Source organism: Dendrobates tinctorius, unplaced genomic scaffold (assembly GCF_039654945.1).
Source record: "Dendrobates tinctorius isolate UK_male_01 unplaced genomic scaffold, ASM3965494v1 ptg000097l, whole genome shotgun sequence".
In the NCBI taxonomy this organism is placed as follows: domain Eukaryota; kingdom Metazoa; phylum Chordata; class Amphibia; order Anura; family Dendrobatidae; genus Dendrobates; species Dendrobates tinctorius.
This window is the reverse complement of record NW_027361765.1, coordinates 769,070-795,026: the sequence shown is the minus strand read 5'-3', so window position 1 is coordinate 795,026 and position 25,957 is coordinate 769,070. Positions and strand designations below refer to the sequence as shown.

Below are 25,957 nucleotides of genomic sequence, written 5' to 3'. Positions count from 1 at the left end.
CCTCTGAGTTGGTGCCCCTGTTTTTGCAACAGGTGGTTCGCTTGCCCGGGATTCCTGAGAACATTGTATCTGACAGAGGAGTTCAATTTGTGTCTAGATTTTGGAGGATTTTCTGTTCCGGGAATTCAGTTGTCCTTCTCCTCTGCTTTTCACCCTCAGACCAATGGGCAGACAGAGAAAACAAACCAGACTTTGGAGTCGTATTTGAGATGTTTTATTTCCGCTGATCAGGATGATTGGGTTTCATTTTTGCCCTTGGCCGAATTTGCTTTAAATAATAGAGCTAGTTCTGCCACTTTGATGTCACCTTTTTTTTGTAACTTTGGGTTTCATCCTCGATTTTCTTCAGGGCAGGTGGAGCCTTCTGCCTGCCCAGGTGTTGACACTGTGGTGGAGAGAATGCACCAGATCTGGGACCAAGTGGTGGATAAGTTATCTCTCTCCCAGGAAAAGGCCCAGCGGTTTTTCAACCGACATAGGACCATTGTGTCATGATCTGAAGTGATCTGACAGTTTTAAATTGCACTGGGTGAACTTTTTTACTTTGGAAAGTTCCAAAGTGTCTTGACTGTCCCCGGTGGTGGTGAGTGGTATTGCACTTTAGGGTTTTTTGCACTTAATTATGGATCAGGTGTGACACCCTATAAAGGTGTGCTCAGGGTGTTCACTCACTGCCTGTGATATTGTGAGTTTGTTCTCACTTTGAGTTTGAGAGCCTGGAGGAAGGATGGAGCTGGTGAGGAGTCCTGCGCAGCTTAGCCAGGGGGGACGTGTTGCAGCTATGGTGTCTGGACGAAGGGCTCGCATGGCGTGGTGGAGTCGCAGTGATGGTGTCAGCGGGAAGTGTCTGTATGGGCTGGTGGAGTGGCTACTATGGAGAGTGGCACTCACCATGTGGGACTTGGTTGCTGAGCTGGACTAAAACATGCTTGACTTCGTGGCAGAAGCTGAACACTTCCTTGGGACTCTGGTTCTAAGCAGCTGCAACTGGTGGTGGACTCTGCTCCAAGGCTGCACTAAGGTGAAGGATCCTGTTATGGTGATGGATCCGGGTGGAGGAGAAGACGCACGCAGGTGGTGGGCTCTGTTGCTGGGAGCGCACGCAGCAGAGCAAAGCTAAGTGGTGTTTCCCCTGTATTGTCTCTTTCCTCATGTGTGTTATTAGTGAAGTGGTGGGATTAGTTTCCTCACCGACCTATTCCCTAGTGAGGGTTTAGGGTCAGGGCGAGCTAGGGCGTTGAGGTACGCGTGCGGCGCCCAGTGTGAAACCGGCATAGGGGATGTCAGTATTGCAGGGACACTGGCTCAGGGGAGCTTAGGAGGTCTCCACGTCCCCCATTCCCTATCGCAGGGCCCACCATCGTTAAAGTTTCCCAGGTTCCCCCTTTATTATTTAAATTCGCCGTACTGGAGGCGGGGTTTCCAGATTTTATGTATATAACGTGTAATACCCAAATTCGCCAGGTGTAGGCGGCGTATCCACCTGCACGTACTATTATTTAAATGCGCCCCACTGGAGGCGGTGTATCCAGGGTCACGTGTGTCACATGGGTTCGCCTTGCGGAAACATCTGCGTCCTGACACACGTGACCATGACATTATCACAGGCCCTACAGTTTTTTTTTTCTGGTGAGCTTTGGCCATGTGGAGACCGCTGAGTAATTGCTGCCGGGCCTCACTGATGTGAGTGGGGAGCGGCAAGGTGTTTAGAGCCGCTGCAGCAGAAGTTATCACGGTCTGGGGCTTCTGCTCAGATAACCAGAGAAACAAAAATGGCGGCTGCGGTCTGGCTAAAGCCCCTAGAGTTGCTGCTGGGGAGCGGGACTTGCTCTCGCACGGGGAGGTACCCAGGCAGGTGGGAGGAATGGTGCCCGACGGAGCTGCCTGGTATTCCCCGAGGTGAAGGGGTACATCCCTGTGGTGAGCAGACTAGGTGTGTAGCCACTGCTGGGGAGCGGGACTTGCTCTTACAGGGGACGCACCCAGGCAGGTGGGAGGAATGGTGCCCCACGGAGCTGCCTGGTATTCCCCGAGGTGAAGGGGTACGTCCCTGTAGTGAGCAGATTGGTGAATAGTCCGCGGGGCTCATGCCAAATCTTCGATGCCGCCCCTCCTGGTCGTGTGGAGGCGACCAGCGAGTATATATATTTTCCTCCATATTCCTGCGGCTATGGTACTAAAACCCCCTAGAGTCGCTGCTGGGGAGCAGGACTGGTTCATGCAGGCGGGCGCACCCAGGCAGGTGGGAGGAATGGTGCCCCATGGAGCTGCCTGGTATTCCCCGAGGTGAAGGGGTACGCCCCTGTGGTGAGCTGACTGGTGTGATAGTCCGTGGGGTTTTACGCTAAATCTTCATACCATCGAAGAAGCCGCCCTCCTGGTCATGTGGAGGTGACCAGCGAGAGTATACTTCCTCCATTTCCCGGTCTCCTTCTCCTCCTGGTGTGTGCAGCAGGTGTGCTGCGGGGGAGTAGGGATAAATCTCTACCCTCTCCATTAACCAACCCTAGGAGGCGCAGCCCTCATGGTGAAGAGGGTTGGAGGGTGGTGATCCCTTGGTGAATAGTGGGGGTGTGAGTGTGGTGACACAGGGGGACGCCTCTGTGATCAGGTCCTGAATGAGTTCACCAATTTTTTGACAAACTAATGTGTGTAATAAACGTTCAGGTCCGGACCTGTGTGTGAACGAGCGTGTATGTGTGCCACCATAAAAAATCTTGTGGAAGTGTGTTGTGGAGCCTGATCAGCTCATAACAAACAAACCTACACATACATTAACTCGTTCCCCAGGTCGGCGCTGTGGGGATGAGTAGTGCCTCCAAAAGGAACATATATTGCCAATATCAGCGGTGTTTGTCATAAACCTGAAGTGTCAGGGAATGGTGGGGTGAACTCAGGGTCTGGGCGTCCCCGCTGTAGGTGTTTCCCTAATGAGGGGTGGTCTTGAGGGTCCAGAGGCCCCTCATTAAGGAGAGGGGACTGTCATGATCTGAAGTGATCTGACAGTTTTAAATTGCACTGGGTGAACTTTTTTTACTTTGGAAAGTTCCAAGGTGTCTTGACTGTCCCCGGTGGTGGTGAGTGGTATTGCACTTTAGGGTTTTTTGCACTTAATTATGGATCAGGTGTGACACCCTATAAAGGTGTGCTCAGGGTGTTCACTCACAGGCCTGTGATATTGTGAGTTTGTTCTCACTTTGAGTTTGAGAGCCTGGAGGAAGGATGGAGCTGGTGAGGAGTCCTGCGCAGCTTAGCCAGGGGGGACGTGTTGCAGCTATGGTGTCTGGATGAAGGGCTCGCATGGCGTGGTGGAGTCGCAGTGATGGTGTCAGCGGGAAGTGTCTGCATGGGCTGGTGGAGTGGCTACTATGGAGAGTGGCACTCACCATGTGGGACTTGGTTGCTGAGCTGGACTCAAACATGCTTGACTTCGTGGCAGAAGCTGAACACTTCCTTGGGACTCTGGTTCTAAGCAGCTGCAACTGGTGGTGGACTCTGCTCCAAGGCTGCACTAAGTTGAAGGATCCTGTTATGGTGATGGATCCGGGTGGAGGAGAAGACGCACGCAGGTGGTGGGCTCTGTTGCTGGGAGCGCACGCAGCAGAGCAAAGCTAAGTGGTGTTTCCCCTGTATTGTCTCTTTCCTCATGTGTGTTATTAGTGCAGTGGTGGGATTAGTTTCCGCACCGACCTATTCCCTAGTGAGGGTTTAGGGTCAGGGCGAGCTAGGGCGTTGAGGTACGCGTGCGGCGCCCGGTGCGAAACCGGCATAGGGAATGTCAGGATTGCAGGGACACTGGCTCAGGGGAGCTTAAGAGGTCTCCACGTCCCCCATTCCCTATCGCAGGGCCCACCATTGTTAAAGTTTCCCAGGTTCCCCCTTTATTATTTAAATTTGCCGTACTGGAGGCGGGGTTTCCAGATTTTATGTATATAACGTTTAATACCCAAATTCGCCAGGTGTAGGCGGCGTATCCACCTGCACGTACTATTATTTAAATGCGCCCCACTGGAGGTGGTGTATCCAGGGTCACGTGTGTCACATGGGTTCACCTTGCGGAAACATCTGCGTCCTGACACACGTGACCATGACATTATCACAGGCCCTACAGTTTTTTTTTTCTGGTGAGCTTTGGCCATGTGGAGACCACTGAGTAATTGCTGCCGGGCCTCACTGATGTGAGTGGGGAGCGGCAAGGTGTTTAGAGCCGCTGCAGCAGCAGTTATCACGGTCTGGGGCCTCTGCTCAGATAACCAGAGAAACAAAAATGGCGGCTGCGGTCTGGCTAAAGCCCCTAGAGTCGCTGCTGGGGAGCGGGACTTGCTCTCGCACGGGGAGGTACCCAGGCAGGTGGGAGGAATGGTGCCCCACGGAGCTGCCTGGTATTCCCTGAGGTGAAGGGGTACATCCCTGTGGTGAGCAGACTAGGTGTGTAGTCGCTGCTGGGGAGCGGGACTTGCTCTTACAGGGGACGCACCCAGGCAGGTGGGAGGAATGGTGCCCCACGGAGCTGCCTGGTATTCCCCGAGGTGAAGGGGTACGTCCCTGTAGTGAGCAGATTGGTGAATAGTCCGCGGGGCTCATGCCAAATCTTCGATGCCGCCCCTCCTGGTCGTGTGGAGGCGACCAGCGAGTATATATATTTTCCTCCATATTCCTGCGGCTATGGTACTAAAACCCCCTAGAGTCGCTGCTGGGGAGCAGGACTGGTTCATGCAGGTGGGCGCACCCAGGCAGGTGGGAGGAATGGTGCCCCACGGAGCTGCCAGGTATTCCCCGAGGTGAAGGGGTACGCCCCTGTGGTGAGCTGACTGGTGTGATAGTCCGTGGGGTTTTATGCCAAATCTTCATACCATCGAAGAAGCCGCCCTCCTGGCCGTGTGGAGGTGACCAGCGAGAGTATACTTCCTCCATTTCCCGGTCTCCTTCTCCTCCTGGTGTGTGCAGCAGGTGTGCTGCGGGGGAGTAGGGACAAATCTCTACCCTCTCCATTAACCAACCCTAGGAGGCGCAGCCCTCATGGTGAAGAGGGTTGGAGGGTGATGATCCCTTGGTGAATAGTGGGGGTGTGAGTGTGGTGACACAGGGTGACGCCTCTGTGATCAGGTCCTGAATGAGTTCACCAATTTTTTGACAAACGAATGTGTGTAATAAACGTTCAGGTCCGGACCTGTGTGTGAACGAGCGTGTATGTGTGCCACCATAAAAAATCTTGTGGAAGTGTGTTGTGGAGCCTGATCAGCTCATAACAAACAAACCTACACATACATTAACTCGTTCCCCAGGTCGGCGCTGTGGAGATGAGTGGTGCCTCCAAAAGGAACATATATTGCCAATATCAGCGGTGTTTGTCATAAACCTGAAGTGTCAGGGAATGGTGGGGTGAACTCAGGGTCTGGGCGTCCCCGCTGTAGGTGTTTCCCTAATGAGGGGTGGTCTTGAGGGTCCAGAGGCCCCTCATTAAGGAGAGGGGACTGTCATGATCTGAAGTGATCTGACAGTTTTAAATTGCACTGGGTGAACTTTTTTTACTTTGGAAAGTTCCAAGGTGTCTTGACTGTCCCCGGTGGTGGTGAGTGGTATTGCACGTTAGGGTTTTTTGCACTTAATTATGGATCAGGTGTGACACCCTATAAAGGTGTGCTCAGGGTGTTCACTCACTGCCTGTGATATTGTGAGTTTGTTCTCACTTTGAGTTTGAGAGCCTGGAGGAAGGATGGAGCTGGTGAGGAGTCCTGCGCAGCTTAGCCAGGGGGGACGTGTTGCAGCTATGGTGTCTGGACGAAGGGCTCGCATGGCGTGGTGGAGTCGCAGTGATGGTGTCAGCGGGAAGTGTCTGCATGGGCTGGTGGAGTGGCTACTATGGAGAGTGGCACTCACCATGTGGGACTTGGTTGCTGAGCTGGACTCAAACATGCTTGACTTCGTAGCAGAAGCTGAACACTTCCTTGGGACTCTGGTTCTAAGCAGCTGCAACTGGTGGTGGACTCTGCTCCAAGGCTGCACTAAGGTGAAGGATCCTGTTATGGTGATGGATCCGGGTGGAGGAGAAGACGCACGCAGGTGGTGGGCTCTGTTGCTGGGAGCGCACGCAGCAGAGCAAAGCTAAGTGGTGTTTCCCCTGTATTGTCTCTTTCCTCATGTGTGTTATTAGTGCAGTGGTGGGATTAGTTTCCGCACTGACCTATTCCCTAGTGAGGGTTTAGGGTCAGGGCGAGCTAGGGCGTTGAGGTACGCGTGCGGCGCCCGGTGCGAAACCGGCATAGGGAATGTCAGGATTGTAGGGACACTGGCTCAGGGGAGCTTAGGAGGTCTCCACGTCCCCCATTCCCTATCGCAGGGCCCACCATTGTTAAAGTTTCCCAGGTTCCCCCTTTATTATTTAAATTCGCCGTACTGGAGGCAGGGTTTCCAGATTTTATGTATATAACGTGTAATACCCAAATTCGCCAGGTGGAGGCGGCGTATCCAACTGCACGTACTATTATTTAAATGCGCCCCACTGGAGGCGGTGTATCCAGGGTCACGTGTGTCACATGGGTTCGCCTTGCGGAAACATCTGCGTCCTGACACACGTGACCATGACACATTAGTCCCCAGGTTAAGGTTGGTGATATGGTTTGGTTATCATCAAAAAATATCACTATGAAGGTGGCTTCTCCTAAGTTTAAGCCTAGATTTATTGGACCTTACAAGATTTTGGAGCTTATTAATCCGGTCTCTTTTCGTTTGGCTCTTCCGGTCACATTTAAAATTCTAAATGTGTTTCATAAGTTCTTGTTGAAGAGGTTTGTTGAACTAGTTGTTCCTGGGGTGGCACCTCCAGACCCTGTATTAGTTGAAGGTAACATGGAATATGAGGTAGAGAAGATACTGGATTCCTGTCTGGCTAGACGAAGACTCCAGTATTTGGTTAAGTGGAAGGGTTATGGTCAGGAGGATAATTCCTGGGTCTCTGCCTCTGATATTCATGCCAAAAGATTGGAGCGTGCCTTTCATCGGGCCCACCCTGATCGCCTTGGTGGCGTGGATGAGGGTTCGGTGACCCCTCCTCAAGGGGGAGGTACTGTTGTGAGTTCATTTTCCCCTTCACCATTGAGGTCTGATGAACTCCCTCTTCTGGTGAAGGAAGGTAGTGAGGCTGATTACAAAGCCCCTGAGCTGAGTGATGATGACTGGGTGACTGGGATTGCTGACTGGATATAAGGCAGCCGACGCCCTTCTGCCTTGCGGGTGATTACTCTGAGGGATTCTTGGAGACCAGTCTGATTCCTGCTCCTCAAAAGCTAAGTTTTCTGCTCTACTTTTTTGCATTTGTGTTTTGGTTTTGTTTTGCCTTGTTTTTCTGGATTTCTGCCTTTCCCTGCTGGGTTAGCTGAATTCCTTTTTGCTCTGTCTTCAGATAATACCTGAGTACTGATATAGTCTTTTTGAAGCCTAGCGTCTTCAGGGCTTTTTTCCCTATCAGTCTGTTGGCTCTTGTTTTTGAGAGGGTTTTGGTGGATTGCAGACAGCAGCTTTTCTATTCTGTCCTATTTAGTTAGCTTGGGCCCCATCATTTGCTCAGCCTATCTTTCTATCTGTGTGAGTGTTTTTTCATCTTGCTTCACCGTCATTATATGTTGGGGGCTGCCTATTGCTTTGGGGTCTGCTCTGGGGCAGTTTAGATTTCCCTTTCTGTCTTTAGGCTATGTAGTTCTCCGGCTGTGATCGAGGGGTCTAGGGCACTGTAGGAACCCCCCACGGCTACTGCTAGTTGTTGTTGTTAGGTTCAGGGGTCTGCAATCCGATAGCTACCAACTTCTCTGGTTTTCTGGACTTAGCTAGTATTTCTGTTTTTGCCTCCTACGGTGACTCATTCATAACAGTCTTGGTAATGATAAAATTACCTTACCATAGAAACAAATCTTAAAACCCAGTAGTAACTAACAGCCCATTTAATAATACAGGGCACTTATTCCTTATTAGTCATTTATGATCAGGTTGTTCTGTGCAGAACACCGACTGAAACTGACAGTGTCACCGTTAATGGTAACATAATTCTGTTGTAATTGAAAGTAGATATGTGCCATATATTCCAATTATTTAACCTTTGCCAAAAAGGACGTATCAAGAAATACTAGGTAGGTACATGTACAGAAAGTAAAATGCGACAGCAGACCACATTATAGGTGTGACGTGCGTGGTTAAATAGTAGACTAATAAAATAAGTTTGCAAAAACAGACATGCAAAGGCAAATGCAAACATTCTTTTTCAGTTTTTGCAACAAAATTAAACCCTCTTCTCTAAAATAACACGGGAGCTGTATCAGGGTGGTGCATTCAGATGTAAAATTTGACGAGTAAAGAAGAGGGGGAAAATAAAAATTGCTTGCAACAAATTCTGCAATTCATAAGTAATAAGTGTGAAAGTTGCCAAAACTTATTCTACTTTTATGCCCGAGTCACACACATCGCTTACTCACTGTTTAATTTCTAAAGTCTACTTATGTAGTTTTGTTTTTTGATATTCTTCTAGAAGTTTTATAGATCAGTGGCATCATTATTATTATTAAGACAATACAGCATTATTCTACAAATTCAATAGAACTTAAAAAAAACTTTTACAATGAATGCAAATTACAAATGTTACAAAGTAAAAAAAAATCTACTCAACCAGTACGTATTATTATTATTATTATTTATTATTATTGTGCCATTTATTCTTTTTCAGGTGGATTATGCCCAGAATCCACCTGAAAAAGTGCTGCAAAAGTGTCCCATAAAGTGAACATAGTGCACAGCAATGACAAAACAACATTGCTGTGCGCATGTTCTGTCTTATGTCAATTCTTTTACCTACTTCAGGGTCCGGAAACTCTTAAATGGTTAAAGGAAGGAACATGCTCATTCTTCGGGTGGCTTTCGCTTTGAAGCTTACCGCTCACATGTTTTACAGTATGAACTAAGGACAATGACAAAGACGCCGCCAAAGTTGCCCTGGGAAAACGCACCCTGAAAAATTTTTTTTACTACAACCTTAGATTTTACTGTGTGTGTGAAAAAACTCCACCAGTATTTGAGCATGGGGCATGTGCACTCTATCCGGAGATATCTGCTGCGTGGAGTAAAAGTATTATGGATGAGATTTTCTGAAAGCTCATCCACATACTGCAGGGAAAACCTGCGGGGTAAATGGAGCACCACTCCTTATTTGAGATTCATATTAATCTGTAGAGATTCTACAAAGAAACTTCTAAGAATCTTCAAAGAACCTTCAAAGAATCTTCTAAGAAGATTCTACAAAGAACTTTGCCGTTGTGCAATTCCGCAACGGATAAGATTCATGTGATCAGACCCTAGTTGGAAAATACTGCTATAATGCTGTGGGTAAATATTATTAATGATTCTTTTTTTTGTTTAAAATAGCAAAGTGATTGTGCATATGATGAAAATAAAGCAATAATGCTGAATGTAACCAAATACTACAACTTTCCCGATGAAGAAAGCATCGTGTTTTCAGTGGCACTAGAAGGACCCGTGGCTGTTGGGTTTGCAGTTAACCATGACTTCTATATGTATAGCCATGGTAAGATAGCAATAGTTTTTTTCTACAGTGAATTAATGTTTTTTCTTCCTAAAGTTCATCAGTCATCATAAAATGCTCCTCTGTTTGCAATAGTTTTAAAAGGAGAGATCTATCTAAATGAATGGAAAAGAGAAAAAATCTGTGCGGTTAAGTTGCTGCCTCATGTGGGTCAGTCACATTGCGCCCTACAATATTGTGTAATTGAAAGCAATCGAAAACTAAAGCCATTTGATGGCACTAAAATCCTACAGAAATTAATGAGAATTCTTCACTATAAAAACCTTCAACCTCCTACCGACATCCGCTATACATGTACGGTGCAAGTTCACAGCGGGTGTATGGAGTGCGCTCACGGTGTGAGCTTGCTCCATTCTCAGCAGGTAATGGCTGTGTGTTACAGACAGAACCTATTCAAGGGTGCAGCAAAGCGCTGCCCATTGTTAACATGTTAAATGTCAGAAAAAAGGGAAGAAAGTTCCAGCGCCAGGAATGGAAAATTAAAAATCCATTTTATTGTGCCAATGCATATTAAAATTCCAGCAGGTACAGCATATCAGTCGGATGAATGCAGAACAACGCGTTTCGACGCCTCAGGTCTTAATCATGTTCAGTAGGAGAACATGATTAAGACCTGAGGCGTCGAAACGCGTTGTTCTGCAGTCATCCGACTGATATGCTGTACCTGCTGGAATTTTAATATGCATTGGCACAATAAAATGGATTTTTAATTTTCCATTCCTGGCGCTGGAACTTTCTTCCCTTTTTTCTACTATTGATTGACTGCCTAGTCAAATCCGTGCGCAGGATTTGGATCCTACCAGCAAGGCAGTGCGGTGAGCTGGATTATTCTGTTCTTTTACTTCATGTTAAATGTCACTGTCAATCTCTGACGGCAGCATTAACAAAGCGCGAGCATGAAGTGTGTCATTCTATGCGCCCATTGGCGCACCCATGACTTAATTGCGGGGCACTGATAGGTCCCTAAAACTGCCAGGGTCTCTTGAAGACCTCTGTCCTTGTCATTATGGAGTTCCCTTGAAACCCAGCCTGTGGCCAGGCTTCAAAGGAGACTGTGATTTTAACTATACGCAGCAATACTATGGAATTGCCGTATATAGTAAAAGCAATCAAGAAACAGCAGGATTAAGGCCACTAAGAGAAATAATAACTACAATGAAAAGTAAAAATTTTTTTTAAAAATTCTTAAATAAAATAAGACCATAAGCTTAAATCAAACCCCTGATCCCTCCTCAAAATAAACATAATTTAAAAAATTCACATACTGTATATAGTATCATCACCATGTCCATAAAGGTCAGATATATAAAAATTGAAAAGTAATTATCCCAAATAATAAACATCGCAAACAGAAAAAAAAATCAAAGACGCCCAAATTGTATTTTTTGGGTCGTTGCAATACCACAAAAAATACCGTAAGAAGTGACCAAAATTTCATTATTCCAAAATGGAATCATTAAAAAGAATTGTTTTTTTTCCAAAGTTATGTTTCTTTTCACCACTAGAATAATATAAAACTAGACCAGTTTTGTACCGCCATAATCGTACTGATGAGGAGAATCATAACCCAAAGACATTGTTATCACACAAAGTACGCCGCAAAAACCATTCCCAAAAATTCATCTCACAATTGAATTTTTTCCACAATTTCTTCACACTTGAATTTTTTTTCCACAATTTCCAGTACAGTATGTGATAAAATGGATGATGTCACTCAAAAGTGCAACTAAGGCCAGTTTCACATTTGCGCTTTATAGCGCAGCGACGGCCTGCGCACGGCCGCCGCTAAGCCCCGCCCCCTGCCGGCTCCCTGCCCGCCTCTTCCGGTCATCGCCGGCTACTAGCGCACATGGACGCTTGTGATCTGCGCACCCTATCTTTAGCATAGGGTGTGCAGATCGTGCGCTGGCCGAGCGCCAGCAGGATTTTGCTGGGCGCTGCGCACTTTTGAAGGTGCGCCATGCGCGCCGAAATGCAACATGCTGCATTCGGCGCACATGGGCGCACCTTCAAAAGTGCGCAGCGCATGGCAAAATCCTGCTAGCGTGCGGCCAGTGCATGATCTGCGCACCTTATGCTAAAGATAGGGTGCGCAGATCGCAAGCGTCCATGTGCACTAGTAGGTGGCGATGACCGGAAGGGGCGGGCAGGGAGCCGGCAGGGGGCAGGGCTTAGCGGCAGCTGTGCGCGGGCCGTCGCTGCGCTATAAAGCACAAATGTGAAACCGGCCTTATCCTGCAAAAAACAGGCCTTTATGTGTCTATATGGACAGAAAAATTAAGAAAAAAAAAACAATGGCACTTGGAAGAAAGGGAGGAAGAAACAAAAATGAAAATCATAAGTTGTCAGCACTGGGAAGGGTTTAAGAGCGAAAGAAAAATGGCAATGGACCAAGCCTAAGTAGAGCAAGAACAGTAGCTTAGCAGTATGCTACCGGTCAGTGACGGGTCAGCAGGATTTTGTCTTCTTATTACAGATTTCTTATCTCTACACAAACTTAGATCATGTTTTTTTTTAACACAAGGAATATTTGATGGGGAATGTGCAGAAGACGCGAATCACGCCATTATTGCTATGGGTTTTGGCAGCGAAAAAAATGAAGATGGTGAGGAACAACCATACTGGATAATAAAGAATAGGTGAGTAAAGAATACACCTTCCATAACCAACTACAATGAGTGGATACATCTAAGGAGCTAACATTATAGAGGCTATATATCAGGAGACATATACTTTGGGCAACAAGCAATGTGACATGGCCACAGAACAAAGACAACAATACCGTACACTTTCCATACAGTATACCCCTTTACAGCAATTGGATAATATGTGCCACCTCAATAACAAAAGAGCTCAGATAATATTACCATACTGTTAACACGTAATACTGTAATAAAATTTAAAAATAATTTCACAGCACTTACTAAATAGTACTTGGTGATTTTAATTTGTGCCTGAACCCCGAAACCCGAAGTGTACCTTGGTTACCACCTCTCTAAGGTACACATCAGGTTTCTAAGCGTTACCCGCTGCTTAGAAACCTGATGTGTACCTTAGTTACCAGCGCCAGCTCGCTGATCGCTGGTCTCCCGCCTCTCACACGCAGCGATGCGTGCTGGCCAGCGGGAGTCCAGCGATCAAAAAAATGTCCTGGCCATTGCTGGACAATCAGCGATACCGGCAGGGGGGCGGTCGCTGGTCAGTGTCACACACAGCGATCTCGCTGGTGAGATCGCTGTTGCATCACAAAACTTGTGACTCAGCAGCGATCTCTCTAGTGAGATCGCTGTGTGTGACGGGGGCTTTAGAACTGCAGAGTACTGTGTGCTAGTAAATTTGCCTTTCTTCAAAATCCCCTAAATTTGCTGGATAGAAAATAAGCAAATATTATACTATATATCGAGAAAATTGGATACCGCTCCCACACTGTCATCCCTGCAATTACAGTTGAAACCAGAAGTTTACATACACTATATAAAAAGACACATATGCATGTTTTTCGCAATATCTGACAAGAAGTCAGAATAAACCTTTCCCGTTTTAGGTCAGTTAGGATTACCTGGAAAAAAAACAGAATTAGTGTATGTAAACTTTTGACTTTGCAGTAAGCAATAAAAGTGCCTTAAAACATTCTCTCTCTCATTATTCTGGCATTAGGCAAATATTAATAATTATGGTAATCCTAATTGGCCGAAAACGGGAAAGGTTTATTCGGATTTCATGTCAGATATTGAGAAAAGCATACATATGTGTCTTTTGATATAGTGTATGTAAACTTCTGGATTCAGCTGTAAGTCAAATGAAGTGGTGAGTTTTATTTGCTTATGATCTTTGGTAAAAGAACCACTACAGCGACTCAACCTACAGAGGTACTAAGATCATATCCATAACATTTGCCTAAGTCTTGTCCATATGACTTCATTACGCTTTTAAATATTTGAATTTCTGATATACAATTTGCATTTATGTTGGCACACTGACTTTTTCCCGGGTATGGCAGAGTTACTTTCCTGCTGTGGGAGATGGCATTCAAATCATATTTACTACCACATAATAGTAATCCAAACTAGATATCCCAACAGAATTTGCTTCCATTAACGTATGTCATTTATGGACATTTAAACATTTCTTATGATAGATAGATAGATAAATAGATAGGACACAAATAAAAAAAGGTTGTTTCTTTTCCTTTTAAAGATAATTAATAGGGCTCATGTATTAAAATTGCGAAAGTCAAGCATGATACTTCATTAATGAATATCTTGAAAGATCAGCTGCATTGCAGGAGACAAAATGGGGTCAATGCAGTCAGAGACAGTGACAGAGAAGCTCAATACAAACACTGCTTCTTCTGTTCTTTATTGTTGGTGTAAACAATTAATTCTAAGCCTTTACATCCAGGCACAAAACACAAAGTAACCCCTGATGAGCACTAACAAGACATCAGCTCCCCTGACTACACAGGTGTCTGACTATCGACCACCTGTAAGAATTAAAAAACAATAATAGCACTAATAATCCTCCATAAGAGTCTCTTGAACAGAGACCTTCTGTCCCTTCAACTACTTTTCACACAAATAAACTTCACAGACTGCATATGGTTCTAAACCCAGTAATGAATCAACCAAAACACCTGGACTGACTGAGGGCCACAGAGAAAACCAGGCCAGGAAGGATTAATAGACCCTGCTGCCCATCATATGCCGAGGCACCTAATTTTACCACAAAAAAAATGGGAAAACTTATTGACTCGAGTATAAGCCTGGTATGCATTGTCCCCGCATTCTTATCCTGGTTTTCATGGTCTCCTCATACCCATCTGTGAATGCATGGCCTCCTCAACCCTGTCCTTTTATGCATGGCCTCCTCATCCCTGTCCTTGTATGCATGGCCTCCTCATCCCCATTCTTTTATGCATGGCCGCCTCATCCCTGTCCTTGTATGCATGGCCTCCTCATCCCCATCCTGGTATGTATGGCCTCCTCATCCTCATACTGGTATGCATGGTTCCTCATCCCTATCCTGGTATGCATGGCCTCCTCATCGCCATCCTGATATGCATGGCTCCCTCATCCCTATACTAGTATGCATGGCTCCTCATCCTTATCCTGGTATGCATGTGTAGGGGTGGCTGAGGATGGGTAAATTAGGAGGTGATGCTGGTGATGATAGGCGGGGGAGATGTGCTGATCCCACAGAACTGGGGGGGTGACCCACTTCTTAGCGCAGACAGACTGGAGACTGAGACAGGAAAGCGTATTCAACAGGTCCGTGTTTTATTCATCGACTTCCTTGACAACTTCCACAAACCCTGACAGGACTTTTGGCAATTGCTTTTTAAGCAGACCCGGGTACCTTCTTTTTCTCTCTGTGTCACCGTCGTGGTATCCCCTGCGGTTCTCCTCACTGTGGCTGCCCTAGGCACTTCCACCACAGCGCTTCACCGTTCAGAGTACACCATTGTCATCACTCTCAGGGTGTCACCGTCTGCTGCCACCGTCCTTTGGGTCACCGCCGTGACCGTCTTCACTGTCAGGCTCTGTCTGAGGGCTCTCTGCTGACATTCTCCTAGCAGCAGACCCTCCTTTCTAGTGAGCTCCTCTGGCTGACTGAAGCTTCTGGAAACTTCCCTCAGCCTTTATACTATCAGCCCAGGTAGCTCCACCCACTATCACCTGACAGAGACCTCTGACCAATCACGGTGACCTTGACCCCTGGCAGTTATGCAACCACTCTCTCCTGAGCTCCTCACTGCCCTCTAATGGTCACTCTCAGTACGGCACCCTTTTCTCTTCTTCTCAGTGCCTCTGTCAGGTCAACCTCCCCACTCATGGCCCCCTCAGACCTATACTGGTATACATGTGGTATACATGTTTTCTCATCCCTATCCTGGTTTGCATGGCCCCTATCTGAAAAACATTAAAAAAATAAACCATCCTACTTAGCTTTCTTGCGCTTTCTCGCAGCGTCTTATTCCGACACCAGCAGATGCAAGTGTCTGCTACTAAAGGAATGAATATTCACTGCTCTCCACACCCATGGGAGTGAAGTACAGTGAATATTCATTCCCTTAAGTAGTGGGCACACGTGTTTCCCTGGCCGCTGCAGGACGCTGGCGCCTGTGACTAATGTGCCCGCTATTAAAGAGAAATTAATATTCACTGTGAACGCAGTAAATATTCATTTCTCTTTAGCAGCCGGCTTCTGTCTCCTGTGACCCGCTGTTCCAACGCTGTGGCTCCCCCTCCGTGGGACCCTGACTTGCGTCTAAGCCGAAGGGAATTTTTTCAGCATAAAAAATGTGCGAAAAACTCAGCTTATACTCGAGTATATATGGTAATATGTATTATACTTGTACTGATTATAACATTTTTTATACAGTTACACACACACATTATATAGTTGCAGTCATAATTATACCATTGTAGGTCAGGTTTAATAGCAAAATTTTCAAACTTTCTGCTGTTTGCAATAAACCAATCAAAAACAATTTATATACCTCAATACAGCTAATACAACAAACTGTTTCTCTAAACTCAAGACTGAATGCCATTTATTCAAACTCCTGCTCAGATTCCATCGTGAAAACACGCATTTACAAATCAGAAGTGGTCTTATAAACTCATAATGCAATTAAAGGGGTTGTCCACTACTAGGACAACTTCTTCTTGATCTAAATGTTTGGCCGCGATAAAATAAAAAAGCCTATAGTCACTTCACGTTCCGGTGCCTTTCCAGCAGTGTCGGCCCTCGAAGTCCCGGGGCTTTCGTGCAGTTGTTGTTACACGTGAGCCCGGCTCCCAATCAGCCCGGCATCACTGTCTTCACCTTTTTGTCGAATTGAACATGAAGGAGAAGTCTGGGCTACAGCTGATCTCTGACTTTGTCTTCATGTTTTTTGTCCAAAGGCGGGGAGTAGTGACACCAGCACTGATTGGGTGCTGGACATCATGTGTCACAACAACCACAAGAGAGCCCCGTGGACAGCGGGCGTGCCGCTGGCACGGGTGGCGAGTATAAGCTTTTTTATTTTATGGGGGCCAATCGTGGGGTAGATTAAGAATGGTCCAAGTAGTGGATAATTTTTTCTATTCCAGAGAGTAACTAATCATGTGAAAAAACCCCCCACAAAATATCCAGCCTGTATAGGTTTTTGCTGACTGCGATATTTGATTGCATGTTAGAAACATGGCTGAGCCCAGAGAGAGGTTCAAAAGGTAAAAGATCATTGCACTGCACAAAAATGTCATATGATACAAAATGATAGCAAATGTATTGAATGTTCCTAGAAATACCTCTGAAAGCATAGTTCTCACTAGGTTTAAAATTATATTGACCATCATGAGTAAGGGTCCTGCGAAACACGGGGATGTTCCGATCCATGGACTAACGATGGATGTAGTGGAGATGGTTTTATAATATACAAATAATCTTGAAGATTTTATACGGTTGAGCCGGACTTCTACCACATACAGTTGTTATACCCCACTCACCTACTTTGCCATTGTGCTAGCTTTCTAAGTGTGGATTTTATACATTTTACACTGAATTCAGATTTTCAGTGATTTTATATTCACAGATACTGTCACCTCATAATCAGTATTTTCATTTCTTTTCACAGCTGGGGTGAAGAATGGGGAGATAAAGGCTTTGCAAAAATCCAGCGAAGTATCAATAAGTGCTTCATTTCAAAATATGCAGCTAGTTTTGACTTCTTGGAGTAATTATTAAGAGTCAATATTCCATTCTATATTTATGTAGATGTGAATGTGGTAGAATTTTACTGATATTATTAAAACTGCTTATGTGTATAAATAAAGGAAAGCATCAATTCTCTTTTACTGTATTGTGTTTTGGTTCTTGCTTTTTATATTATACTTTTTTAACTGTTCTCAGAAGCCTGGTACCTATACCAGAGTTACAATAAACTGAGAATCCTTCAACGTTGAACTGGATCACAAATGTACCAGACTATCCTACACCGCTGGTCCAAACTGTGGAACTAAAGCTGGCCGGGATACGGAGCCAACACTAGACTGCAGCGATCCTGGCCAGCCTCAGTGCAGTGCTTTCAAGCTCAACCGCAAAGAATTTGTAGGCATTTCGTAATTGTGTCATCCAAAGAAGGATCACAGGACCTCGGGCGTGGCCAGGTTCCCCATAATGCCTTACAGCTAACATATCATGTTATAGCACAGCCAATCAGAAGGAACTATCATAGCCTGTATGAAAGCAGAGGCAGAGAATGTATCAGCCAGTTTGTGGTGAATCTGGGTAGTGAGAGTACATTATAGCTTACAGCTTAGCCATACAAATAGGAAGATATACCGTAACCATAAAACACTGAAGAAACTGTATTATAAAAGAAACAGCAGTAAAGAAGAGGTTAATTTGCCATTACTAAGCTTGTGTATGCGTTAAAGGTGTTGCTCACTAATTGGACACCCCCTTCTTCACCATATTCTCCCATGTAAGATAACAACGTGTATTCACCTCCAGTGCCAGCGCTGTTCCAGGGATATTGATGCTGGTTCTTCTAGGGTTTGCATGATGGTCTTATGACGAAGGAGCACTGTAGTCAATCAATGGCTGCTATTTGACCCATTCCCTCTCACTTACGGTACTTCATACAAACCTGAAATATGGCACTTGTCAGAAAGCAGGAGCTGTTCTTACTCCTTCTGGATGTCAGTTTTGTGCAAAGCGGCCACTAACAGGCTGCAGGGCTCACTTAACATAACATCACATGAGAGCTTTGGCTATGGTGTCACTGGAATGGCACCAGCACTGGAGGTGAGAATAAGGCTGCTATTATTTTATGTGGGGCAATATGGCCATTGCTAATTACATTTTTGGAGTAAATTTGGTAAAATGTCGCTGTTGTATTTCAAGAGATTTGTTCATTTTTAAACTAAGCCCATCAAAGAAGATATGGTAGAAATTTGAAGTTTAATGTTCAAGAGATAATGGTTTAACCCCTTTCCAATGTCAGGCATAATAGTACGTCAACTTCGGACTCCCTCCCTTTGATGTTGGCTCAGGGGCTGAGCCCACATCTTTCCTGAAATATGTCAGCTATTTTGAACAGCTGATATGTGCCGAGAAGGACCACGGGTGGAATCGCGATCCACCTGCAGCTAATAGCTAGCTAAATGCCGCTGTTAAATGCTGACAGCGGCATTTAACTCGCGCTTCCGGCCATCGGGCTGGAAACCCACCCTTCGGGCCGGAAACCCGCCCACCGGTGACCCCCGTCACATGATTTCAGCTCACCGATTTGTTGGCATGACCTCTATGATTGTCAGTCCCGGCTTGCTGTGAGCGCCACCCAGTGGTCGGCGTTTATAGCAAGTCAGTAATTCAGCTACATATAGGCGATCTGATCATCTCCTCTATGTGGCAGAGCTGATCAGGTTGTGGCAGCTTCTAGTCTCCCATGGAGATTATTGAAGCATGCCAAAAGTAAAAAATAGTTTTTAAAAATATAAAAAAATTTAAAAAAAAATAAATGTTCAAAACACCCCCCTTTTGCCCCATTCAAAATAAAACAATAAAAAAATATGACGGAAAACAGAGGAAAACCCGGAGTAAAATGTCCAAAATATGATGTTTAAAAGGATATTTTATTTATTACTTTATATCTTATATGGGTAACACAAGTGAGGTAAAGGTGGAGAAAAACACCAGAGGGAAAAAATACGATGCACCAAAAAGGGATGGGAAAACAATGCAGAGATTATAACCAGCAGCAACACGATAAAGTATAAAATGTAAAGTGCCTATGTGCAAAGTTGCAAACATATGACCTGATAATATCAGCGTATATGCATAAGATTGCTAATTAGAAGCTGCATAGGTAAATCAAATGCAAAGCACTGCATAAGTGAACTCTGGAGTCTCCAGTTCTTCCATAGGCCCCAATATCAACTATTATAAACCTGTAGGCACCAGAGGCGTATCTGGGGGGGAAGTGGGGCATTTGCCCCGGGCACAGCCAGCAGGGGGGCGCAGTCTGGCCAACTGCCGCCCCCCCGACCGGGAGTCGGCCATTCTCTGCCCACAGAAAGCTGCAGCCTGTCAGCTCCCAGAACGAAGTTAATTTTTGCTTGCGATGATGTCACCGGACGGGGCGGGGCCTCCTTCAGTGCAGTGAAGCTCTGATAGCAGGAAGCTGAGCTGTGCTGAGGCTGCTGGAGAAGCAGGAAATGAGGGGGCTACATCATGGAGCTGCATGAGGAGAAGACCAAGGGGGCTGGAACTGTGTGAGGAGAAGATCGAGGGGCTGCACCATGGCCCCTTGTACAAATGGGAATGTGGACCCAAGACTCAGTGTGAGTACTCTGAGGATGGATTTTGGAAAGGGGTTGCTCTTACTTGAGTGGGGCTGCATAGGGAAGATTATGATGAGGTACTGTGTGGGGATTAGGGGGATGATGAGGGTCTGTATGGAGAATTGGGTGATGAGGAGCTGTGTGGAGAAAGGGTTATGAGGAGGATGATGAGGTGCTGTGTGTAGATTAGGAGGATGATGAGGTGCTGTGTGGGGATTAGGGGGATGATGAGGTGCTGTGTGGGGATTAGGAGGATCATGAGGTGCTGTGTGGGGATTAGGAGGACCATGAGGTGCTGTGTGGGGATTAGGAGGATGATGAGGTGCTGTGTGGGGATTAGGAGGATGATGAGGTGCTGTGTGGGGATTAGGGGGATGATGAGGTGCTGTGTGGGGAATTGGGGGTAATGAGGGGCTGTGTGGAGAAGGAGTGATGTGGGGGTGATGATAGGCTGTGTGGAGAATGGGGGGATTAAATGTGTGTGGGGGAGATTTGAGGACACAAAATGAGCAAAGGGGGAGATGCAGGACAAGTTGTTAGGAATGGCGGAACACACTAAATAAAAATAATAATAAAGTGCGTTCGCCGCTCGGGGTCCACCATGCAGTAGGTGTTACAACCGCTGCTGAGTAATGGCAGATGAGCAATATGGCGATATAATGCGCACGGGTTCAACTTCACCCGAAGTGCGCAGAGCGGGCTTTGTTCACACACAGAGGCGCCGCAACATAAACATACAAAAAGGCTGAGCCTGTTAGAGTCACAGGCCTCAGGTAAATGCACACATGGTATAAGGTCACAGGAGCAGGAACTAAGACAGAGGGGCTGCGTCTATCTAGACCTACCATGTGTGCGGCGCCGCTACTGCGAACGCCAAGAAGGGCTGCAACTGCAGCGCAGCGCAGGACACTGCCGCTGGACGACACAGCTACAAAGCAGGCGCTATGTCGGACGCTAGTGCAGAGGTGCGGTGTGCACAGTGGCCTAAGGCTTGCCATAGACTGGCGCAGACTACTGAACTAATTCCCTAATCACATGCGTAATATCAGAGGGAAGGTGTTTCATAATAAGTCAGTCACCAGAATCATACATCCGTCACCATTCACACATAGCAGTATAGTCTATACTAGCGCATGGCGGAATGGCCATGCACGCTTTTTATAGCAGCCGGGACCTTCCGGAAGCTTCCAGATCTCCGAAATGGACCAATGAGATCTGGAGCAGGACCTGAGCACATGACTCACGATCTCCAATGGGAAACCATCTTATGAGCATGCTCAGTAGGAGGACAGAGGGACTTAGCCCCTGGAGAGATTTGCTGCAAGGCAATCTCCTCTGCAGTAGATAAAGAGCAAGAGACCGCAGAGTTTAAGGGTCTGGATTCCTGCAGAGCAGAAGCAGGAACCTGACTCCTAACATTACCCCCCTCCTAGGGCCCCCTCCTCTCTGAGCCTTCCAATCCACCACCCTGTGCCCATCAGAGGCATAGGCCTCAGACTCGTCCGAAGGCAAGTCTGATGTCCCGGTAGGTGACACGGAAAACCGGGACACATGGAAGGTATCAGAGGCACCAAGATCACCAGGTTTAAGAAGGGACACGTGGGAGACAACAGGAGCAGCAAAACCGCCTGGAGCATAAGTTGAAGTGGGACGCCGCGGTGTGTCAGAGAACGCCTCCACTCGCTGTTTAAGGAAGTTTACCCGAGCACACGAGGCGCATGGCTGAATATATTTCTTAATGTCCCAAGCCCTGTGCGGCCACCAATACGACCCTGCCAGGAGCTTTGTGGCCTGCATGTAGCCACAGTGACCACCCGCCCTGGACGCGTAGGCCCACGCGAGGACCTTCGGCCGAAGACGAGGGGGGACAAAGGTCTTGCCCGGCGGCACAGAGTTTGGCCATTGCAGGGCCCTGTTATCCTGGTGAACAGAGTGCTGACAGTGGCAGACGCAAGTGGAACTTAGTGTCGGACGCGCCTCGAGACTGGCGCAAGATACCTCCATGGGCTCTGGGAGTGAACACTCTGGCTCGGGTGATTCCAGAGGTTCAAAGAGGTTGGGAGCCGGAGTAACCTTCCGTCTGGATTGAGCACACTCCAGCCCGCGCTCTGAAAACCGGAGATCAATATGGGTGGCAATGGCAATCAGCTCCTCCAGACTTGCAGGAACCTCTCTGGTAGAAAGAGCATCCTTAACTTGCTCAGCTAAACCTCTCCAAAACACAGGGATGAGGGCTTTGTCAGACCACTCCAGCTCGGAAGCCAGTGTCCGAAAATGAACGGCATACTGACTAACCGAGAGGGATACCTGAGTCAAAGCCAGTAGCTGTAGAGAGGTGTCATGCGTGACCCGTGGTCCCAGGAAGACCTGCTTAATAGCTTTTAAAAACTGAGCAGTGGTCCGAACCTCTGGGTCTCCATGCTCCCATAGTGGCGTAGCCCACTCCAACGCCTTGCCCGACAGAAGGGAAACAATAAACCCCACCTTGGCCCGCTCCGTAGTGAATCGCGCAGCCAGTAACTCCAGCTGGATAGAGCACTGGCTGACGAAAACCCTACAGGAGGCGCCATCGCCAGAAAATTTATCGGGCAACGGGAGGCGGGTAACAGTTGGTGCCTGGGAGGACGTGGACATACGAGAAACTGCCTCTGCGATCGCCTGTACAGCAGCCTCCAAAGACTTCGCCGCTGCGATAACACTTTCAAGAGTAGCCAACTGGCCCTCTAGCTGGCGAATGCACTGAAGGAGTTGCTGCTGATCTGCCATCACTAGCCAGACTCTGGCGCTAGTATAATGTTAGGAACGGTGGAACGCACTAAATAAAAATAATAATAAAGTGCGCTCGCCGCTCGGGGTCCACCGTGCAGTAGGTGTTACAACCGCTGCTCAGTAATGGCAGACGAGCAATATGGCGATATAAGGCGCACGGGTTCAACTTCACCCGAAGTGCGCAGAGCGGGCTCTGTTCACACACAGAGGCACCGCAACATAAACATACAAAAAGGCTGAGCCTGTTAGAGTCACAGGCCTCAGGTAAATGCACACACGGTATAAGGTCACAGGAGCAGGAACTAAAACAGAGGGGCTGCATCCGTCTAGACCTACCGTGTGTGCGGCATCGCTACTGAGAGCGCCAAGAAGGGCTGCAACTGCAGCGTGGCGCAGGACACTGCCGCTGGATGACACAGCTACAAAGCAGGCGCTATGTCGGATGCTAGTGTAGAGGTGCTGTGTGCACAGTGGCCTAAGGCTTGCCACAGACTGGCGCAGACTACTGAACTAATTCCCTAACCACATGTGTAATATCAAAGGGAAGGGGTTTCATAATAAGTCAGTCACCAGAATCATACATCCGTCACCATTCACACATAGCAGTATAGGCTATACTAGCGCATGGCGGAACGGCCATGCACGCTTTTTATAGCAGCCGGGACCTTCCGGAAGCTTCCAGATCTCCAAAATGGACCAATTAGATCTGGAGCAGGACCTGAGCACAAGACTCCCGATCTCCAATGGGAAACCGTCTCATGAGCATGCTCAGTAGGAGGACAGAGGGACTTAGCCCCTGGAGAGATTTGCTGCAAGGCAATCTCCTCTGTGGTAGATAAAGAGCAAGAGACCGCAGGATGTAAGGGTCTGGATTCCTGCAGAGCAGACGCAGGAACCTGACTCCTAACACATGTATGGGGAAACAGTATGGCGGAATGGGGGCATGTATGAGGAACAGTATAGGAGGATGGGTGCAGGCACAGTATGGTGAGTGGGGATGGGTGCAGACAGTATGGGGAGCGAACGGGGGAATGTATGTGGACACAGTATGAGTAGTGATGTGAAAAATGTATGTGGACAGAGTACGGGGAGTGAGGGTGATGGATGTGTGCAGACACAGTGGGTTTATTGGCAAACATTGGTCGGTCCTTTTGACGGACCCTATTTTGGCTCAGAATATCCCTGAAAAACCGTACTTTACAGTAAAACGGGGTAAAAGTATCAAGGACCATTTAGTCAAGAGCCACTATGTGGCTAAAGTTAATAATCCTTTAAATCCTAATAACAGACATCCAACATGGGGATTTTATCCTTGTGGTGACTGCCTGGCGTGTGTACAAAAAATTTTTATTAGAAGTACACAATGTATGTCATCTAATGGTAAAAAGACATTTAGGATTCGGCATCATCTAAATTGTAGTAGTACATATGTCATATGTGGCCACATGTCCTTGTTCCAGAATTTACATGTGGTTGACTTCACATCAACTCCGCATTCAAGTAAGGGAACATGTGAGGGACATCACTAACACTCGAAAAATAGAATAATTGAGCACCCTCAAAACCCTTCCGAAAAATTTTCGGATACTGCATAATTGTGACCCTACTGGTCTACGAGTCATAGGGATTGATCACATACATGGCGGTAGTAGGGGGGGTAATATCAAATGGTTATTGGCGCAAACCGAATGTAAGTGGATTGTTGACTTGGATTCCATGGCCCTCTATGGGCTAAATGAAAAATTGAGCTTTGCCTCCTTTTTGTGAAGCCCTTTGTTCCATTCCATTTGTCTCTAGGTTCTCCTTGTGTTGAATTTGTTTCAGCAAAATTAGTTTATTTCTTTTTTTTTATTTATTTTTTAATTTTCATTTTTTATTCTTATTAATTTCTTTTCTATTTATTTATGTATGTTTGTTTTTTTCTCTATTTTAGAATTAGGTTTTCCCTGTATCTGGTGGTGTTTTTGAGTCACATGGTCTATATTATGATCGGAAATCATTTTGATAGAGGAAAAAAGTGAAAAGAAAAAAGGAAGGAAGAGAAATATGATAATGCATTCTTGAGAAGATTCATATTATCGGCATGCCTTCTGGAGTTTATTAATTAATGAGCACTGCACTTTATTTGTATTTTTTATATTAATATATAATTTATTATATTATTCACTTCATTATTATATTATCAACATTGTGTAGTTATTATGGTTCACATATTATTGCGTATAATATTTATACACATCACACAAATATATTTGCTTTTGTCACCTTTTTGATCAGTATTCACATTTAAAAATGATGTTATGCGATTTTTGCACATTGCACTTGTCACTTTATATTATCATTATTTATATACATACAGTGGGGAAAAAAAGTATTTAGTCAGTCAGCAATAGTGCAAGTTCCACCACTTAAAAAGATGAGAGGCGTCTGTAATTTACATCATAGGTAGACCTCAACTATGGGAGACAAACTGAGAAAAAAAAATCCAGAAAATCACATTGTCTGTTTTTTTTTTCATTTTATTTGCATATTATGGTGGAAAATAAGTATTTGGTCAGAAACAAAATTTCATCTCAATACTTTGTGATATATCCTTTGTTGGCAATGACAGAGGTCAAACGTTTTCTGTAAGTCTTCACAAGGTTGCCACACACTGTTGTTGGTATGTTGGCCCATTCCTCCATGCAGATCTCCTCTAGAGCAGTGATGTTTTTGGCTTTTCGCTTGGCAACACGGACTTTCAACTCCCTCCAAAGGTTTTCTATAGGGTTGAGATCTGGAGACTGGCTAGGCCACTCCAGGACCTTGAAATGCTTCTTACGAAGCCACTCCTTCGTTGCCCTGGCGGTGTGCTTTGGATCATTGTCATGTTGAAAGACCCAGCCACGTTTCATCTTCAATGCCCTTGCTGATGGAAGGAGGTTTGCACTCAAAATCTCACGATACATGGCCCCATTCATTCTTTCATGTACCCGGATCAGTCGTCCTGGCCCCTTTGCAGAGAAACAGCCCCAAAGCATGATGTTTCCACCACCATGCTTTACAGTAGGTATGGTGTTTGATGGATGCAACTCAGTATTCTTTTTCCTCCAAACACGAAAGTTGTGTTTCTACCAAACAGTTCCTGTTTGGTTTCATCAGACCATAGGACATTCTCCCAAAACTCCTCTGGATCATCCAAATGCTCTCTAGCAAACTTCAGACGGCCCCAGACATGTACAGGCTTAAGCAGTGGGACACGTCTGGCACTGCAGGATCTGAGTCCATGGTG

The 25,957-nt window shown here is 46.3% G+C and overlaps 1 protein-coding gene across 2 annotated transcripts in view; it reads left to right on the top strand.

Annotated features, from left to right (window-relative positions):
• LOC141098890 (cathepsin J-like) overlaps positions 1-17,427 on the top strand; it is a 35,506-nt gene extending 18,079 nt beyond the window's left edge. For both annotated transcript variants that reach the window (XM_073586857.1, XM_073586856.1), the window contains 3 exons: positions 9,409-9,568; positions 12,111-12,225; positions 17,208-17,427. In XM_073586857.1, the coding sequence (XP_073442958.1) occupies positions 9,409-9,568; positions 12,111-12,225; positions 17,208-17,310 (378 nt within the window). In that variant the 3' untranslated portion in view covers positions 17,311-17,427. The remainder of the gene's footprint in view (positions 1-9,408; positions 9,569-12,110; positions 12,226-17,207) is intronic.
• Positions 17,428-25,957: the final 8,530 nt, after the last annotated feature.